We start from the raw sequence: 21,035 nt of genomic DNA on the forward strand, positions 1-21,035 counted from the left end.
TGGAATGAGTCTTCCTGCTCCTGGTCATGTATGTCCATGGCTTGCAGGGCAGAAACCCACCTGCTGCTGGGAAAAATGGTTCATGTAAGGCAAAAAAAAGGGTATCTAGGCTGCTACTGGTACAAACTCAGCCCTGTTGGTCTTCTTTGGTTCATCTTACTAACAATGGCAACGTGCTAATGGGTGTGGGATCCCTGGGTGGGGGATATCTGTAAATGTCCTGCAGGCACGTAGGAGACCTTGGCTTGTCATAGGGGAAAAGGTGGCTTCAGTCCCTGGACCATCACCAAGAGGCAGTGGGGAAGGGAAGGGCATGGCATGGCAGTGACCTGTGTGGTTGTACAAACACCTTTTCATGGGAGATGAGGAGAGGATCTGGTCCTGGGTCCACCATCCACCACTTCTGCTGCTCAGGACAGCTTTGTCCTCTGCCCAGCTCCCACCTCCTCCACTGTAAAACAGGGTGCATTGACCAGCCTTGTTCTCACTGCACTGGGTAATTGTCCCTGCATGCCATTTAAGTACAGAAACAACTAATTTGGGTGTGCCGTGATTCACCACGGCATGAAAAGCCTGCTTGAAGGCCCTGCAGAGGAACCAAAATCAAACAAATTTCAGATGGTGTCACAAATGAAGCTGAAAGGTCATAACAACATCAAGCAGGAGGTCGTGTGCGGCACTGCAAGCCTCTGCTAAATATCAGCCAAAGATTAGTCCATCCTCTCTGAAACGCCAAGGGCTATAAAGGCTCTGAGTTCTTTCTGCTGCACGTTCAAACTCAAGGCATCTAAAAATGGCACAAGCGCCCTGTGAAGGAGAAATGCAACTTCAGGAACAGCAAATTCAAGGGAAAATGTCAGGCCAGTGAGGTATGTGAACAGGAATTTGGAAAATTCTTAGATTTTTTTTTTTTTTTTAAGCCAGAAAGGACTTGTAGATCGTGTGGCTAGCACTAATTAATTTGGTGTTTTGCCAAGCATAGTCATCCCAGTTTAAGCAGCAGCTGTGAAACAGTGTTGTCCATCTGCCAGCCTCCTGTCCTGGCTTCTGGGGGTGGCCTGAACGGATGGACAAAGAGTTTCTGGGGGAGAAGGAAAGCTTGAGCTAGCCTGAGATTGACTGACCGCTTGTTTAGACCCCCAATGAGGTAGGGATAGCCAGCCCTACTGGGCTATAGTCTGCTGCGTGGTTGCACCTGCTTGGCCATTCCTGGATGTCCATTAGGTACATCACCTCATCCTGTATTTGTTTGAAAATATGGACTTTTAAAGACTTCATCTGACATAAAAGTTGCCTGTGCAGTAACTGTACCGGGGATGAATTTCATCTGGCAAAAGCAGAGTCAAAGCACCAGTTTAACCAGGGGTTTAAACTTTTGTGGAAAGAACTGCAGGCTGCTCCCCAAGGCCACCAACCTTCTCCTAACAGTATTGTACTAATTAACTGGCAAATTCCTCCATGTCAGCTCTTGTGCTGGCATGGATGGCTGGTCTAACTAGGTTCAGTAATTCTCCCTAGACCTATGTCTGGTGTCTGACACTGGGTCTCCCACAACCTCCAGTGGTCCAAGAGCAAGAGTTTGAGGAGCACAGCTGAACCTCACACCCATTAAAACCACTAAAAGCCCAAAGGAGACACCCTGCAAACATGAAATAACCCATTGGCATGACAGGAACCTCACCTCATGTGATGGGCGGTGGCTGATCCTGAAAACATGTGGGTGAATGTATCAGTTAAGTTGAAGAGTGCCTGGTGTGCAGAAAGCCCTGGGGACACACGCTTTCCCCAGCACAGCATCCCTCCCTCCTCCCCCTGGGTGACACCTCACCTAACTCCAGTCATTGCCACTATTTGTATTTATGGAGCACTTAACCAGCCCTATAAACAACAATTTACAGGTTATTCTGCAACCTGTAACAGAAAACCTCTTCTTTATTTTGTTGTCTCTCTTAAAAGCAGCCCCAGGAGCTGAATTCCCTCTGAATGCCGGTTTTGTTTCCCAATAGCGAGGCTGGCTTTGGAAAGCGAGATAAAGGTGGCAACCTGGTGCTGCTAATGGGCTTCTCCAAGGGGGTTAGCGGGGCTGAGGGCTGCGTAGCCTCCCCGTACCTGCTGTATTTGTTGGCTGTGCTGAACGGCAGCATGTAGGTTTGCAAGGTAGATGTAATAAAAACAACGTCCACGTGAGAGAGGAGAAATGTTTCTGTCTGAGCGGGCTCGGCAAAACCACTGTCAGGAATGGTAACAATCATAATGGGAGGTCAGCTCGGGTCCCGGCTGCACGGTTTGCTCCTGCGCGCGGTGGGAGGAGGCAGTTCTTTGAAAGAAAACAGTGAAGGGAGATAAACTCGACTGCCTCTGCCTTGGTAACCCTCTCTTCGGGTGTCTTGAGGCTGCCTGGTTTGGCTTGTCACCTGCTGAGAAGCACTTTCTTCTCCCAGCAGCTCCTCTAGGTCACTGATGCTCTCCATCCCGTGAGCTGCCCATTGTGTCCAACCCAGGGGTCAATGGGGTGTGAGGACTCTGGACACAGCCCTGTCTCCCACCCCACGATGCTGAGTTTAGCTCTGCCTGAACTAATTTGATGGGGAGTAGACTGCCAGAGGTTGCGTTTTGCTCAAAGCGTTACATGAAGAAGAGATCTAAGTCCCAATTCTCCCAAAACAAAGAGACTGTGTTCAGAGAGGAGACACTGCTTTATTCTGGCCAGGGTATAAGGTGGAATACTTCCACAAATCATGCACATCCCATGCCGGTTTCCTCATCATATTTATACACAAAAGTGACAAGGAAGCACACTCTCAATTATAATGATTGGTTAGAAATTTACATATGATTATAATATTTGCTGTGTCATTCTCCTTGGTCGCTGCACTTGCACAAGGGAAGGGTCTCCATCTGGGCTAGGGCCATCTTGGCCTATGGGTGTGATTTTTAATATTATAATAAAGGTAGTTCAGCTTAAGACACCCAGAATTTTCACTTTTCTGCCAAGTTGGCTAGGCCTTACAAAACATGGTGGATTAGTAGCATCCTCAAGGTTTGTATGCTTGTATGCTCCAGGACATTTCACTTCAAAGAATGACAATACTTGCTTTCCTGGATTAGGAGTTCTTTCTCGTATGGCTCAAGGATAGAATCCTCATTATCCATGAGAACGTCTCAAAGAGTTCCTCTATTAATTAGGCCAGACACTTGTGAAGAAACATTCCCAAGGCCAACCATCTGGCCAAGTGCATAACAAAATGGTCATATGCAAGACCCTGTACCAGAAGTTCAGCTAATGCCAGTAAACAGGCCTAACTAACATTAATGCTAACAAAACTGGCTAAAATTCTAACTATAAGACAACAGAAGGAGAGAGCAGACTTTGCTGCCAGGGTCCCTCTCCTCCTCCCCTGCATCCTTCTCATCTGCTTGAGCTCCTCATTCCTCCCGCAGCAGCTGGAGAAGACATGAAACCAAGGGTTGCAGGTTTGCATATGGGCCTCCCTCGTCACTGGGCTTGGTTCATCCTGGATTTGTTGGTAGTTTCTGGGTCTTTAATATCCACATGGGTTAATTAAAGAATAGAATAGAACAGAATCATAGAATTGTCTAGGTTGGAAGGAACCTTTAAGATCATCAAGTCCAACCATTAACCTTAACACTGCCAAGTCCACCACTAAACCATGTCCCTCAGCACCCCATCTACCCATCTTTTAAATACCTCCAGGGATGGTGACTCCACCACTTCCCTGGGCAGCCTGTTCCAGCGCTTGACAACCCTTTCAGTGAAGAAACTTTTCCTGATATCCAATCTAAACCTCCCCTGGAGCAACTTGAGGTTATTTCCTCACTTCTGACTTGGGAGAAGAGACCGACCCCCACCTCGCTACACCCTCCTTTCAGGGAGCTGTAGAGAGCGATAAGGTCTCCCCTCAGCCTCCTTTTCTCCAGGCTGAACACCCTCAGACCTGTGCTCCAGACCCTTCACCAGCTTCATTGCCTTTTTCTGGACTCAATCTTTCGGCTTTGCAACGGTTTTTCTGTTTTAGTTGGGTTTGCTTCTTTCAAATAGTTTAATTACCAGCACCCTATTGCCTTTAAATTGGAACAAAAAGCACCATTTATTGACAGCAAGCACAGGGAGTGCAGCCCCACCACTGCTGTCTTTCCTGCAGACAGATTGAAACCGGCGTGTGTGGGTTTGGAGCAGACACAACTGGCACTGTCCTGGTGTTAAGCAAATGCTTCCCAACCATGGAGCATGCCTGGTGTGTTCTCCAGACACCCAGCTGTGGAAGCTGGGTTAGGTCTTATGCGAATGAGAGGTGGGAAGATCTTGCTGTTGTTTGAGGTAGCTTTGGACCCAGTGTTGCAATTTATCCACCAAAAAAATCCTGCAGTGGCCTCATTGAAGCAGGAGGATGCTTCTTCCTTGGGTGCAATTGCTGTGCCATGTCAGAGTAGTTTCACAAGTGACCTTGCTGTGACATCTCTTACATGCTTTATAATGTGGCTTGTATTGCTATATCAATATATACTCAAGCTTGTATTGCTCAAGGAGACATGGCCCAAAGTGTACCTGTATATTTGGGATTTTTTTCTTCTGATTCACCACGCCCTCATTCAGTAAGTCACCTGGATCCTGTGCAAATCCATACTATATGTGGGCTGTCCCATTCCTCCTAGAGACTACATGTATACAGAGCTGGTGGCAGGCTGGGAGCTTCCAGGACAAGGGGTGGGCTCTGCAACGTGAGCCACCTGCCTTGCTTCCAGCCAGCATATTCCCCATACTTCCCTTGCAAATAATTCTTCACTGAGTCTACTGGGATTTGAGGACATTGAGACATGGGATGCGTGCATGGGAAGGCTCTGTGTATGCTGTTGGGTTGCAAGCCCGGCATTGAATGGACAACTTGGTGGGAGGCTGTTTTGGGGAAAAATTTCCAAGCCTGTAGGGTTGCTTTCAATTGTCCTTTCCAGCAAATGGGCATGTAGTTCAGAAGGAATGACAGGTGGATCCTCACCACGAGGAAAGAACAGAGGGCTGGAACCCCTCTGCTGGGAGGACAGGCTGAGACAGTTGGGGTCGTTCAGCCTGGAGAAGAAAAGGCTCCGGGGAGACCTTAAAGCTCCTTCCAGTCCCTAAAGGGGCTACAGGAGAGCTGGGGAGGGACTCTTGATCAGCGATCAGCCATAGGACGAGGAGGAATGGCTTTAAACTGGAAGAGGGGAGATTTAGATTGATATCAGGAAGAAATTCTTTCCTGTGAGGTTGGTGGGACACTGGCCTAGTTTGCCCAGAGAAGCTGTGGCTGCTCCATCCCTGGAGGTGTTCAAAGTCAGGCTGGACGGGGCTTGGAGCAACCTGGGCTGGTGGGAGGTGTCCCTGCCCAGGGCAGGGGGGCTGGAACTAGATGATCTTTAAGATCCCTTCCAACCCAAACCATTCTATGATTCTATGACATTTTCCTAAAGTAAGATGTACAGAGTCCTTCTCGGGGCATGTTGCACGACCCTGACGCAACACCAGCCCAGCACCCCATGCCACTGCAACATTCCCATACCCTGCAGCCTCCTGATGCCTCCTACAAAAAATCCCAGCCCTGCAGATAACGAAGCATTCAGATAATCGCACCAGCTGGACAATAGCCCCGTGTCCCACTGGGGACCCTCCAACGTCTGGAGCTGACTGTATGAGCAAAATCACTGCTATTTTTCTCTGCTCCAGCTGAGGTGGACTTTTGAAGTGCGGCCAAGCCCTTGGGCTGAGGGCTTAGGGTGTTTCCTTGGCTTTTGGCCACTGGAAAGTAGCTGGCCTTGGTAGAGCAAAGTCTTGAGTTTGAGGTAAACCTGAAAGTTTTAAAATCTCGGCAGGTAGCTGACAAAACTCAGTGCTCATCCAGGGGCTCGTTAGATAGTGCTGGGCTGCAATAACCGCCTGAGCTCTAGAGAAGTGAGATGTCACAGGGGCACAATTAAAACAGCAATACATCCTCAAAACTTTACCAACATTGATTAAAGATCTTGGGGAATTTTGTTATGTTTTAACTCTTCCTGAACATCAGGGTTAATGTGCCAAAGATCAAATAATCCGACGTTGCGAGTCACTCCCAGCAATCTCAGGCTGCAATGCTGGCATTGTGCTGGGTGAAGGACATTGATCCTGTTAAAGAGCAGATATTAAAATGGCAAGATATTTGAGAAACGACATTGTGGACTGTATGTATTTGGAAAAAAAATGTGCCATTATTCAGTTATTCAGTATAAACTGCTTTTCCAAAACTCTCAGAAGGCAGGAAAAAAAATACTACACATTTTTCTTTTCCCATTTTACATGTTTAAGCCAAAAAAAAAGGCTTATGAGATTTAGGCTATTTATTACCAAATAAAACTACATCTGGGCCGTGTGCTTCTGTGCCAAGTTTTGGCTTCACGAGAACACAAACATCGAGAGTTACGAGCCCCTCGAAAATGAGGTTGATGACAGAAACATTGACTTAGTCTTAACTCTCTCAGGGATGCCAGATGCTTCAGAAGCTGGTTGCAGCGAAATGGGATGCTGCCTGTGATGTGGAGCCATACCTGCATCATCCTACCTGGTTTCCGTTGGTCCACCTGCAGCCCTGCCGGATATTCTTGATGGAATAAGCCGGAACCTGCTTTCCTGTTCCTACTGTGGTGGAAAAGCGAGTCAATCAGCCTCCTTTGACTTCAGCAGGAGGGCAAAATACCCCCAAGTGGGTGGATTTTCATGCAGGAAGGGACAACTGTTGTCACCTTCTCCATCTTACACCCCCAAATTAATTCTTGTCCAAGCGAGGGAAAATCCTTTAGGAAACCATCCAGCCCAGGCTTTATCTTTCTGATGTGGAGACACAGGTCTCCTGCAGTGCCTCCCTCCAGGGTGTCTGCATGGCACACTTGGGCTCCTCTCCAAGCCTCCTTTCTGGCTTTGGCACCAATATAAGGTGATTATTACCCCCAGGGGACCCCACATCCTGCTTTTTGTGTAGCAAACACTTGTGCCTTCAGATGCTTCTGGGGCTCTGGGTGCTCGTGGTTTGCTGATTACCAAAAATCACTTCCCCTCGGATGGCCTGCCACCTGCATACAGGACCTGCGTGGTTTTTCTTAGATAGATGACTTTACATTAACCCTATAAAATACATATTTCTTGCTGTCTGGGTAGAGTTTTCCCTTACATGTTATTACAGCAGGGCTTAGCAGCACTAACTCATGCCAAGACCTCATGCAGAAGTGTAGAGTAAGCTATTTCCGCATCAAGAAACTGATGTTTTACTTGTACTTTAAACAGAGCTCACTCTTTCCTGGAGTGACACGTACCTATAAAGTTCAGGATATTAAGTTTAATAGGGAACAGGCTTCCAGGATCTTTGATTTTTAACTACATACTTCTTATTCATGGAGTGTAAAAGGGGAATTGCCAGGATGTGGCACAGCAGGACTTGCAGTAGCAGGGGTTTTCCCAAACCCGAGTTCAAGTCAGTTCAGTGTAAAGAGCCACTGAGCTGCCCTGACCTGTGCCAGCTCGCTGCCAGCACCCACCACATCTCACGTAGCTTCTCTTCAGCCTTGGTCCTTGGGATGGACCATGGTCCCGGTTGCTGCTGCGGTGCTGGGGATGCAAACAGTTCACTGTATGGCACCTCCAGCCAGTGCACAGTGATGGTCTAAGCTCCCAAGTCCTTTAGGTTAATTAAATGAAGAGGTCCAGTGGGGACTGGGAACTTGGAGGAGCTCTGCAGGTGCAAGCCGCCATGCTGGGGGCTACTCTTGGACCAGGTGGCAAGCTCATGGGCTCAGGATAGGACCTTATAGTGCTGTAGAGGAACTCGCTAACCTTGTTGCATTTGCTGCAGCCCATGGACCCCCCTACCAGGACTACTCCTCTCATGAGATAGATAGTCTTCTGGTTTTTGTAGCCTAGTGTTTGTAAGATGTTCCTGTCTTCTGTATATTGTCACTTGGAAGAGGTGTCAGCTGCTGAATGGCTCCTGTCTTCTGCCTTGCGGGGTTAGCAGGGCCATTTTTTTGGTGTCATTTTTGGGTGGTGTCTAAAAAAATCGAGGGGGACCTTACAGTATATTGGCTTCCTTGGGCAGCAGGTACCACAGATGATGCAGTGTTGCCCTCCTTGTCCCACTGAGGGTCTTGTGCAGCCTGGCAAATGCTATGCACAGCACCTGGCATGTCTCTGCAAGGTTGAGGATGAAATCCAGAAGGTGACCTGCAACATGGGGTCAACGGACCCCTTTGTAAGCTGATGTCCCATGTCCTGACTCTCATCCTTGCCTCTCACCGCTATGGACTTTATTAACTCTCAGCATTAACAGTGGCACTAACAACATACCCAGCACTTGCCACCTCCCTTTCTTTAATAGCCAGCCTGGCTTCTTGCTGCTTCCCAACGCTGCCCTCTCTCAATGAGGTCAGACAGCTGGTTTTGGTGGCACATTTCTGGCAGGTGCTAGGAGAAACAAAACTCAGAGCTGTGTTCTGCTGTCAAAAAAGTTCTGGCTTTGGCATTGATTTGCCAGAGAAGAAATGCTGGACTGCAAAACATCTCCCATGCAACCTGACGTGCTGTTCCCAGAAAAGGTGAAACACTCCACTGATTTCCCAACCCCACCCGCAAGATCACTGCCAGTCACTCTGGAGCTGTGCAGAAGTGTTGGGTGGGATCTCCCTCCTCCAGGCTTAAGCTGCAAATAAATAAATCCAGCAGGAAAACCCAGCTGGTTATTACAGTCCCACTTGAAACACGGGGTGAGGGGAAAATCACCGTATGCAAAATGGCAATGGATGGGACTTGATGCAAGTAATTGCATCACGCCCCCAAAACAGCCTCGTCTGTTTGTAGGACAGGTTTCAAAAGCTGCTGTGATCTCTCCCTAGCAGGGAATTTTAAAGCGTCAGGCAAACTGTGCCCCAAAAAGTGCTGCTCCCCTCTGATGATAAGTGGAGCATCTTCGACGGAAATCCCTATGAATAGGGGAGACAAAGTAGGTGGAGAGGAGAAGGCTGGCACCAATGTCGCTGGTCATCACCCAAAAGCTGCCGAGGAGAGAGGGGATTTTGGGGCTGGCAGAGGATTGGGGTACTGCTGCTGCATCCCCACAGCCTTGCGAGGCAGAGCCAGGACTGTGGATGGGCCCTGGATCCCGGGTGCCCACGGGGTACGGGCGTACTGAGGGACTCTGGTCCTCTCCGAGCCACTGTGGCATGGCATGGGCTGATGCTGAGCAGATGAAGGTTTGAGACCAGGTGGGATCATGAAGTGTTCTGTTTAAACAGGGACAAGAGGCAGCTGAGGGCATTGGCTCTTCCCATTAATGCCTTCTCCAAAGAAGGGTTAAAACTGCATTTGGATTTTAGACCCACTGGGTCTGGCAGCACTTGGGTGGAGGGTTTTGATTTGGACTGTAACAGAATTAAGAGGTTTCATGAGGGATGCAGCATAACATAACACGTGAAAACCTTCCAGGTCCTTGCAATATCTAGCTGGGGTTTCTACCCAATGGTTTTAGCTTTTTGCCTGTTTCTGGGTGTTTTGCATATTATTACTAGTAGGAGGGAGCTGCTGCAAGTCCCCCAGCTGGTCATTAGGAACAGTTAAGAGTGTTTTGAGGCAGGTGTTGAACATGTCTGGGAGACTTTGGACACAGTGAAAGCAAGGAAATATTGGAAACCCAAGTATTGAATTTCCCTTTCCAAACAACTGGCTGCAGCATATCGCTGCCCGTCAAAGCCGAAGGCTCCTGCGTGCACAAGTCAGCACGTTTTCGCATTCCCAAGAGCAGGGATGGGGCTCGCTCCAAGCGCTTCCCCATTGCTCTCTGCAGGCAGAGCCAAGTAATAGACCGCTGTCATGTCAGGATTATTTATTTTTTCTTTTTAAATGGAGGATGAATTCCTTCCCCTGGTTAATTTTCCCATTTCCAGGTTGGGGGTTAATTCACATGGGTATAACACCCTGCTAGTAATTATAACCACAAAAAGATGAGCTCTGTTGCCTCCTTTGACCAAAGGAGCCCCTGGCCCATCCAACTACCTTTTCGACTTTTTTTTTTTTTTTTAATTTGGGCTAACAGTCCAAACCCTGGAGAAGCGCTGTTGAGCCCAGGCGCCTGCCAATAAACTGGGTAAAACTCGGATGCTGTTACCTTCCCCACTGTATGGCACGTGAAGTGGGCTTGGGTTACACATAGGAGCTGGATGGGATGATGGTGGGGGATAAGGGATGGGTGAGCACATCGGGATGCATGGCTGGCAGGCAAAGCCCCAATAATTGCCTTGAAGTTCAGTTACTGGCCAAATCCTCTCTGCCCTCAGCAGCGCTGGGGTTTCGCTCACGCATAAGCCCTGCAAATGGCTGAGCAGCCCAAAAATCTTGGTGAGACCGGACATGTGACCCCTGCTTTTAGTGCAGGATTTGAGGGGAAGTGATTCCTGTAGACCGTTCATTCTCCATCCTTTCCGCATCCTTCAGACTGAACATAGGACCCCTAAAAAATTGCAGGGGGGTTTTGCAACATCTCCAAAGCTGGATTTCCTCCAGTGCCCTTTCCTGGCTCACACACAGAGCTGGGCCCAAAACCATGAGAAATGAGAGAGTTTAGGGAGGAAGAGCTGGGCTGGGTGGGAAACATCATGCCAGGCTGCCAGGGCCACCCATCCCTCCAGGCATGTGAGAGCCTGGGAGGGGAGGAGTGAAACTGGGGCCATCAGATCTCAGAAAATGTTTTCTTTCAGTGTGATTTGGCTTTTTGTGTGTGTGTGTGGTGATCCCAAAATCATAAATACACCCTTGAATGCCATACACGAGAATAAAGCTACAATTAAACTACAATTAAAACACAGTGTGAAGTATAAAAGCAAAAAGACGGATTTAAGTGTAGCAACGCTGCCAAAGTGTTTCTCCTTCCTTCTCGGAAAATATTGCTGAATTCAACATGTTCCTGCGAAACATCATCTTCAACAATTTTTTTTTTTTTTTTCCCTTGAAGCTCATGGAAAAGGGTTGCAGGAAAAAAAACCTCAGCCAGTGCTGTATAAACAGCCATCTCTCTCCTGTGATGGGCCCAGGCTGCCTGGCCGTATCCCGTCACGAGCTCTCACTGCTCCCCATCCCCACTGCTCAGCATCCCTTCAGCCCTGACATAAATATGCTGATAAACACTGGTTATTGCCAGTTGTAAGTGGGGTTTTTTGTTGTTGGGTGCTGAGTCTGGGCTCTGGAAGGAGTCCCACCTTTTTTTGGGTGCATCAGGACTGCAGGTGGTTTCAGCCTATGGTGTGCAGGAGAGGAGATGTTCTGCTCAGTGTTAGGGACCAGGGGTGAGCATATGAGCCTGTGCTCCAGCCACGCCAGCTTGTGTCAGGTGGCAATTAATAAGAGGCTTCATTAGGGTGAGAGGATGTTGAATGGGGATCCTACAAGCAGGCAGGGGCAATCTGCAGTCTCGGAGGTCTGTGTTTGTGTGTTTTTCGGGATGAGTTGAGCTGTGTTTCGCTGTGCCTGCACAGAAGTCCATGGAGGTGGGGTGCAGTATGGGCTGTTGGGTGGCAGTGACCACTAAATGGTGATGAGGGACCCCATCTCAGCCCCGTTCTAAACAGCCCTTTTCCATCAAATGTACAAGACTGAGCAGGAGGATGAAAAACCTCCAAAACCTCATGTTTCCACTTAGGACCCAACCATGCTCCACCAACCACCATGGACCAGCCCTTTGCCCACCGCCAGAGCTCCATCCTGACTAAGTCTCTGGCGCTGCACAGCCTGGCCAAGGAAATAAGGCAAACGAAAATGCTCTTTATCCATCACTAATTTGTGCCGGGGCTGCTCCTTGCCCAGCCGGGGACTTGTCCTAGGGTCTGCTACCCCTTGGACAGCACTAGATGTGTGGACAACAGGCTGCATCCTGGGCTGAATTTGAGCTGGCTCCCTATTATTTTTGGCACGCCTCTTCCCGTTTGCTTAATGAAAAGAGAAAGCTGTTGGTAAAGGTGCTGAAAGTGAGACAGATTACTTCCTGTCTGATAAATTTTGTTTCAAATTCTTTCCTCCTCCTCTTCCATCCTCCCTGCCCCAACCTCCGCGCCCTGCAGTTTGCTGTCCTAGAACAGGGATGAGATTGTGTGGTACCTCCCTCTGTGCAAGACTACTAAATTTTTACGCAGCTGAATATGCCGTGGATTTGGTCTGGGGTTTGGTTTTGGTATTTTTTTTTTTTTTTACATTTTTTATTTTCCAGATGCATAGTCACCCCCTCATTTCCCATTAGCAAGTCAATTGAACTCTTTTAATAAGGGTATATTCACAAATAATTTGCAAAGGGTTAACACATTGCTGACAGCGCCAGGCAATTAGTAGCTTGTTTGTAAACGCAGTCCTTCCCTCGGTGTGCCACGTGAAGCCGGAGCTGCTCCCACAATTTTAGCCTTTACTCGCTGTACACCGTCGGGATGGATGCTGACTTCCCACCGCATTTCTGTCTCCAAGGGGAATTTTAATGCACCTCCAGGGAAACAAGCTGCAGGCGCCTGGGCTATTAAAAGCCCATCGGGCTCTAGTTTATGGGGCTTATCAGCCATTCCAGGGCAGGAGGAGGGGTGGTAGTGGGTCTAATCAGGGCGAAACGGCCAAGTCGACGCGGCTCCATCCCCGGCTGGGACGATTGCAACGGGCAGATCTTCCTCAGCTGCAAAATCTGTCAGTGAGTGAAGCCAGGGCTCTCCAGAAGCTGCCACCTCCCCCTCCACCGCGATGGGACGGAGATGTATAAATAGCCCCAGCCTCCCTCCTCTCCCCCTCCGCTCGCACACCGACCGCGAACGCCTCGAAAAGCCGGCCAGGTTGCCTTACCCAGGGGAAAAAATCACACACGTCGTGGGCAGCTTAACAGCGTGAGACAGATTCTGTTTCCTTTTCGAAGGTGGCTGCAACTCCCTGTGCTGCGGCTGTCTGCTCCAGATACCTGTCCCCAGTGCCAGCTCTGGGCCTGATCCTGTGTCCCTTACCAGTTGCCTGATCGCTTCAAAAATATTGCTGCCACGAGGAAAAAGGAGGTGGAAATTAATTGTTCTGCTCTCTGGATTTTTCTTTTCGTAAAGCCCATAGCATCCCCTGTCCCTCTGCAGGGTTTACCCAGGGGCTTTGCACCTCCGATACGGGTCAATGTTTAATGAGCACACGGATCCCTTGAGCCTTTCTGGGTGAAATATTGGTGGATGGATAAATTTGCATGTGCAAATTATGCGTAGTCAAATCCTGACTGAGGCTAAAGGAGAATCCCCGGTGACAGAAATACTCTGTCAATTTCTGTGACTTGGTCACATACCAACCCGCAAAAATAAATGAACTTGTCATTTACAGGTTTCACCTGGGGGTGCAAAGGAATTGGGAGCATTTCTTGTAATGAAAAAAAGTCCAGGAAGCTTCACATAATGGATAGAACAATAAATATAACTATAGAAATGAGGAAAAAGAAAAAAAGAAATAGCTGTGGAAGTGAGAAAGTGGCAGTGAGGAGGACATGATGAGTTTCCCCGCGGGTTTCTGCCGCGTTCGGAGCCTGTGCCAGCAAAGGGTGGAAATGGTGATGCGGTGAGCAGCTGAACAGGTTCAGCTATCAGTGCCTGTATCATCTGTTGGCTTTCTAAAAACAAATTTATACCTCCTCAGTTTGAGACTGCAGCCTGTAATGCCATCTTCCAGCTAAGCATTTTGGTTAGTTCGTAAGTAGCTGTTAAGTGATCTTCCCTGTGGGCTTTTTAGCTGAAGATCATCTTCACAGTGCAGGTAGGGAGATGGGGCCATGGCATCTCTGAGGGAGATACAGCAGACCCAGCTCCATGGGGGTCCTCAGCATCACAGCATGAAACTGCAGCATCTTTTATGGCAGCAAAGGTGGGCCAGACAAGTTGGGGCAGCCGCTGATCTGCACGCATGTTCTGGCAGCAGTGGGAATTAATGAAGTGCCGATTCCTCCACCCCTTCATCCCTGGCACTGACCTTGGCTTCAGGACGCGATGGAAAAAGCTGAGGGGGAGGGATGCAGCAGCTACAAGAGCATCGCACGAGGCAGGGAAGTGTTGCTGATGCTCATCAAAAGGCACAAGGTGGATTGGGGAGCCATGACCCATGGTCCTATATCATCGTGTCATGCCATAGCCTCTTTTGGGCCAGGCTTGTCCCCAGACATGTCAGAGGACCAGTCAGCTCCTCTTTCCCAGCCTGCAGGGAGCTTGCCAAAGACCGTTTCACATCTCCACCGGCTTCCATTTTTGCAGCTGTGTGTTAGACTTTAGAATGTTGCAGGGCACTTTTTAGAGATGGATTAGCCAGGCTCAGGCATTAGCTGCTTTTGTGGCTTAGCAGAGGCTGGGCAGGGTGTAAGGCAACATGGGTTGTCCAAGCTGGGAACTTGGGTGAGTGGACTGGCAGGCTGAGAAAGACAGCAGATCTTGCAAATCTGTACAGTCAACTGAAGAGCGTAAGGAACTGATATGGAGAGGGAGAGGAAAGGCAAAGAGGGGAGGAAATAACCCACCACTCTGCTAAGAAATAACTTGGTTTAGATGCTCACATTGAGACAGAAGTCTCTGATCTCAATGACAATTGGCCTCAACCAGTTAATGGGAGACTACACAAAACTGGATAAGTTGTTTGCTTTGCTGACACAGAAGTGACGCATTGCTCATCTCTGAGTTGTCATCGTCTGCCTCAGCAACAGCATTTAAATGAAAGGAAGAAGCAACAGGAGAAGGGAAGAACAATTTCTGGCTGGCAGTCATCCTGACAGTGAGCCCAGAGAAAGCAGTCCTCCACAGCCCCAGAGATGAGCAGCTGGAGCTAATCATGCCACCAGGAGAAGCATGTCAATGAGCCTCAGGCAGCAGGGTGGACCCTCTCCTCCTGCAGAGCTGGATGGACATGGGGACACATGTTCCGAGGTTCGCCTCAGGTCAATAGCCTCTCAAGGCTGGTGAGCACTGCATTGCCTCTGTAGCTAGGACGCTGGGCTTCCCCCTCCCTCTTCAGCTGGAGGAGACTAGTGTTTGCCACAAAGGTCATTGAAGCTGATGAATCTGTTAGGTGCCTTTGGGGTAGGCCATAAATAACCATCCAAGATCTGGCTGATCCCTCTTCCTGCAAAATCCAAGTATCCCAATGAAGAAGGATAATCCTGCTGTAGGATGAGGACCAAAACTGTGGACCCTATTGGTGGGGAGAGGGTCTCTGCCTTGCCAATCCCAGAGCAACATTGCGTTCTGTCAGCCACCACTGGGGCAGGCGCTGGGGAACATGGCGCATGGAGGATGCATTAATGGCTCTGGAGCTTGATAGGCAGAGTTTCCAACCTCATCGTCTTTGCTGCAGGAATATCCTCAAAGTTTAACTAGTGAAAATGTCAGACCTGCCCTTGTTCTGGGGAGTAAAAACAAAAGCTGGAGTGGGGTATCTGGACTGGCTTTCAGTTATGGATTGCTCTCTGCTGCAGCAGACATTACTGTCCAGGCAAAAAGCAGATTAAATCCATAAATCAAATTTTCTTGAAGAATTTTATGGGCAATGCTTGTCAGTTCTAAGGCAAATGTGATATAGGACCCAACTGCGGCTTGGGAAAGAGAAGGAAGAGATGCTAGTTGAGTAATCATTAATAGACACTGTTAACGTGAGATCCTTCATTAGGTTGAACAGGGGTGAGTGCCTGCGAGCCGGATTCTGGTGTTAGTCATGGTGGGATACCTGGAGTAAGGTTGCTCAGCTGGTCCCAGGAGGGTGATGCTGGATTTACCTTGTGTATGCAAGGTCAACATGTGGACTTGGAAAGTAGTCTCCACCAAGGCCCCTTGCAGCTATATTCAATAAACGGAAGAGGGTAAACTTGAAAATAGATAACTCAGCGATGAAATGCGCAAGCTGGTTCAGTTATGCCAGCTGTATGATTTGATGACTGCTAATAAGCATAGATTTGCTGACGTATTCCCCAAAGTCTTTGCTTTGCAGTCAAAACCCTCATCAATAATTGGATTAGTTGTAGGGAATGAACAATTACAACACAAGATAGTGAATTATGTTAAGACAAATCGATGGGTTTTGTTTAATCATATGGTCTCAGTCACTTCTTCATAGTATTTTTCCTGTGGAGGGAAATGCATCAGTGCACAAGTAGGTAACAGAAAAAAAAAAAAAAAACAAAAAAACTAAAAAATGCTTGTTTTAATTAGCTAGTGCCTAAAAATAAGGCAAATTAACTCTCTGTGCCAAAACAAAACGGGTTAGGCCTTTACTTTAGGTTATGTTGGCTCTGCACAGGCCCTGCATGCCTTCCTGCCCAGATATCAGAGAGAAAGTTTGCACATTCTGGACCACAGGGAAGTGTATGACCAAGTTCCTTGCAAGGATTGTCTTGGTGCGGGAGGAAAAATTCAAGTCAAAAGCTCTCAAGATGATCTGCCTACCCTGTGCTCTCTAGTTTATCATGACTTTGGCATCAAAGGCCTTGCAGATGTTTTGCTAAGGCAGACTGAGGCCTCCTAAGACACAGCAAAAGGCTGGGAATCCTTGGCAGAGGTTGTGCCAGGCATCAGGAGATGAGAGAGACACGAAAGATGAGACTGGCTTTTTCTGCTTTACTTACGTGCTACAAAATTTGTCCCGATAAATGTGGGGGAATATCATTAAGCTTATTTGTCTTGTGTCCTCCTAAGCCAGTTTTGTCTGAGATGATACAACTAAACTGCTGCCTGGTGGCATGGGCTGGTGTGTTTGGGTGTGCAGAGGGATTAGCACTTTAGTCTCTTCTAGCACCTTCTCTTCAGGTGCTGTGAAGACCTGGAGGTGTAAGATGGCTCACTTGCGACTTTCTGCAGCTGTTTTCCATTGGGGGGACCCATAGCCATTAGAAGTTGAGCAATTCACCATGAGTTGCTCCACAAGTACCCAGCAAACATGGCAGTTAGGAGGCATCTCCCCATGATTGTGGTGTTGCTCAGCTTGAGCAATGGTCCAGGGCAGCACAGGATTCCCATTTCATTACTCAGACTTTACCTGTTGATGGGGTATGATGAATTTGGGCTGAGCTGATGGCAGCAAATATAACCTGTAGTACCAGGAGATGGGGTACACAGATGGCTCATGGGTCTGGATTTGCTGTTCCATCACTGAGGAGCAGTGGGTCTGATCCCACCTCCTCTGCTTTTAATTAAAAAGGGTAGCCAAATAATGCTGTTATCTGGCAGCATGAGAAATTATCACCTTAAGAAGTTCTACTGCTGGTGCCACACACATTTGTTACCCACTGCCTCTCTCAGAGGGATGCTACGGAGGATTAGTTTGTATTTAAGAGAGGCTGTGTGTAATTATTTATGCAGTTTTGCAAATCATTCCTTTCTGTTAGGTCTTCCCGTCATTTCTCTAACTGGTATCTGGCTTTCTTTGTGCACCTCCCGTTTCCGTACGGAACGTGAACAGAAAGCGCTGAGGGCTCCCTGAGCTGTTGCGATGTACTGGGCCTGGCTGCTGGCAGAAGGGAGATGTGAGCAGAAGGGTTGTGGGTGAAGAAGGTGTCATGGGCACATCTGGCCTGGGTCTTGGGATGACACTCAGTGCCTCTTGGTGCTGTTGTTCCTGAGTGAAAAAAAAAAAAAAAAAAGAAAAAAAAGAGGAGTTTTTAGGAAGATGAGTTGCTCAAAAGACTGCATAAAAGGGTAGGTGTCCTATCCCGGGGCTGATCCTCAGCAAAGAGGCATCTCTAATAGCTTTACTCAAGTCTCACCCTTCATGTCTGAGCTGCCTCTCTCCTTAGTTCAAGTGGAAAAAGTTTTGCCGTGATGCCTGTAAATCCCCCGGGAATGTAGGAATTAATGTGTTCGATTGGGCTAAAGGCCCATCTGAGCAAGGATCTTGAGGGAGGTACAAGCCAGTTCCAGATGTTTTGCAAAAAGCTTCCCCTACGGATATCTTTCACACCTCATTTCTTCCTCATTCCCATCAGTTTCATGGCTGGTCTCATAACAGTCCATGTTGAGTTTCCTGCAGCCGCTCTCTCCCTGCACACAGCTCATGAGGACAGGGCTGCTGAAGGGTGTTGCAGAGACCCATGGTCTTAATCACGGCTTTCAGAGGTGGAAGGTGTCTTATTCACATCCTGCAGTCAGCAAGAGACACTTTCTGAGAGCAGAGGTTGTTTCCTTGCCTATGAAACACTCTTAGACAGGCAAAGAAATACCTTGAATTGCATGGAAAGTTGGCAAGCTTTAAAAACTTCGGTAAGCTCATAGCCCTTTAAAACATATTTTAGAAAGCAGAATTTTTTTTTTTTTCCTTTTTCAAAACACCGAGGCTTTTTCATAGAAACACAGAATGGTTTCGGTTGGAAGGGACCTTTAAAGGCCACCTAGTCTACCCCCCCTGCCATGGGCAGGGACACCTCCCACCAGACCAGGCGTGCTCAGAGCCCCGTCCAACTTGACTTCGAATGTTTCCAGGGATGGGACATCTCCCACATCTCTGGGCAACCTGGGCCAGTGTTCCATCACCCCTCAGATGTCTTCTTTACATCTAGTCTGAATCTCCCCTCTTTAAGACCAATAGGACCCCTTGTCCTATGCTACAGGCTTTACTAATCTTTTTGTTCTTTTTCTCTTTAAGACAGGCAAACCAAAACAAGCTGAAGCAGTTTTCATCAGTGTACACTTCATTTTGGAGCTAAAACATCACTTTGAACCCAAACACATGTTTAGGTTCTAACATTTTTTGGAGGAGAAAAACTATTGGTTGAAATCATCATTTTTCCATATAATCCATGTTAACTGACCTGTTTTCTTTTCATTAACCATTTTGGCAGAGGAGAGAAAGAGCTGCTTGCCCAATTCTTGCCCTGGATGGGCAACCACCATGACGGCCGTGCTCTTCTCTTCCAGGTGCTCCTTTTCAAAGGTCTCAGCATCCCCATGCTACCTCCTGCCGGCACTTCCACCTGGGTCCCCAGCCTCAGCTCTCTGCCGACTTCACCCTGCCTCACGCAGTGCAGCCCCAGCCGGGGCTGACCCCCCACATGGCCCCCGCACACCAGCACAGTGCTCCTCTGCACCAGCCCTTGGCGCCGGTGCCAGCCCTGCCCTTCCAGGACGTGGCCGGACCCTCCTTCCTACCTCAGGCGCTTCACCAGCAATACCTCCTCCAGCAGCAGCTCCTTGAGGCACAGCACCGCCGGCTCATGCCCCATCCCAGGTAAGGGGGTCTTACTCTTCCTGAAGGATGCTGAGAAGCTACATCACTTCAGCAAAATGGTTTCTAAGAAGCCACAGTACGTGCTGGTAATGTTGGGTTTTCTTCACGAGTTTATCTGTGTAACCCTAAAATGCATCCACCAGAAGGTGTTGTGGGGCAGGTTGTACCTGCAGGTGTATTTTTCCCATGGGGATCCATACCGTGCTCATCTAGCATGTCCCAAGGTCTCCTATTATCGTAGGAGAATCACGGTGGTAACACCTTGGTGTTGCAGTGAACCTGTCCTGCATGGCAGAGAGAGCAGTAGACTACACACACAAGCTACGTCCTTGAAGCTGCTGTTGTAAAACCATGTAAGAGATGGTATCCACCTGTCCTGTCAGGTTTTGCACATCAAGAGCTTGCTCCTCTGGGTCTAGGTAGTCTTCCCAGATCTATGAGGGAACAATGCCATTGACCTGCAGCACGTTCAGTCATGGGAAGCAGCCTAAATTCACACTGGGCTGATGACTGCAGAGAGAATTGCTGTAACTCAGCAGAGGTGGAAATGGATGCCTGGCCTTGTCTGATTGTGTTTCTTGAGAGAGGGGGTTAGATAGCACGTAGGAGAGGAGTGCTTTTTCTGGAAACATATGGAAGCTATTTGTGGGTTGTACCCATGGATCAAGAAACAGAGGATGAGTCTTTGTGATAATGCTTCATTTGGAAAGAATGCTACAGGCGGAAAGCACTTTCCCTCCATACCCTTTCCGTCTGAAAATTGTGTGTTCCTCTCATCCTTGTTTTGCATAAGCTGGATTTTAGGTGGATTTAATGATTAGTTAATAATTGGGTAGCAGATATGTGCGAGGCTGAGGCACTGATGATACAAGTGTTTATCTCTTAGTCATAAGCTGAATTCAAATAAAAGCACGGAGCACAATTCCGCGCAGAAACTGCTTTGGTAAATGCTGTCAGTGTTCCGTTAGCAAGTGGGTTGTGGTGTGGGAACGGGCAGGAACACATTGCCCAGTCCCACAGTCTGTCTCTGAAGGCACAGCTGCATCAGAGGAGGGTTTCAGGAACCTTACAGGTGTGGGGCATGAGGTCCCAGTAATGGTATTCTGGGTCATGCCTTTAAAAGCGAAGCCTCTGAGCTGTGGCTACATGAAAAATTGTTTAACGAGCAGTTCCCTGCTCCATCTGCTCTAGCGTTTTCCCATAGATTTACTTTGCCATGGCTCCATTGGTACGCAGGGACTCAGGAGGGAGCAAGGGGTATGAGCCCTGCTTGTGCACTCACCTTGTCTCTCTCCAGAGGTGAGCACTGATCAAGTAGCACATGGTCTTCCCCTGGGTAGTTCAGGTGGGCAATAATCACAAGAAGTGGCTCAAATCCCTAGAAAAACCTTGCTACGTTTTCTACCACTTTCCTCTCCCTGCCTGCAAAGGCAGCAGAGCTGGGGGAGAAGGAGCTGGATCCCAGCCTGGCCTGTCCATCATCCAGAGAAATGTTGGCAAAGGCCAGTGAGGGTAAATTCTGCCTTCAGTTACTCCTGAGCAATCCTGTTATGAATGAGGTTCCCCGGGAGTTTATGGACTGCGCGGGGAGGTGAGACAACCTGCAGCTTCTTTATGATGATGGATAACGGCTGAACCAGGGACACACTTTGTCTTGTGTGTTTATGGGGCTGACAGTGGAGAAAAAGCAAATAGTGCATAAGGCACAAAGCTGCTAAGGAAGAAGGAGTTTAGTTTCCTCTTTTTCTCTCCATGTTGCCATCAAACAGGATCTCCTGTATAT

At 48.4% G+C, this 21,035-nt stretch overlaps 1 protein-coding gene across 1 annotated transcript in view; it reads left to right on the plus strand.

Annotated features, from left to right (window-relative positions):
* Positions 1–21,035, plus strand: part of ARK2C (arkadia (RNF111) C-terminal like ring finger ubiquitin ligase 2C) — a gene marked incomplete at both ends in the record, with an annotated part of 51,418 nt that overhangs the window by 21,813 nt on the left and 8,570 nt on the right. Inside the window, one exon of the mRNA XM_082497665.1 lies at positions 18,943–19,252. Coding sequence (XP_082353791.1) covers positions 18,943–19,252 — 310 coding nt within the window. The remainder of the gene's footprint in view (positions 1–18,942; positions 19,253–21,035) is intronic.

Source organism: Vanellus vanellus (genome assembly GCF_965231255.1).
Source record: "Vanellus vanellus genome assembly, chromosome: Z".
In the NCBI taxonomy this organism is placed as follows: domain Eukaryota; kingdom Metazoa; phylum Chordata; class Aves; order Charadriiformes; family Charadriidae; genus Vanellus; species Vanellus vanellus.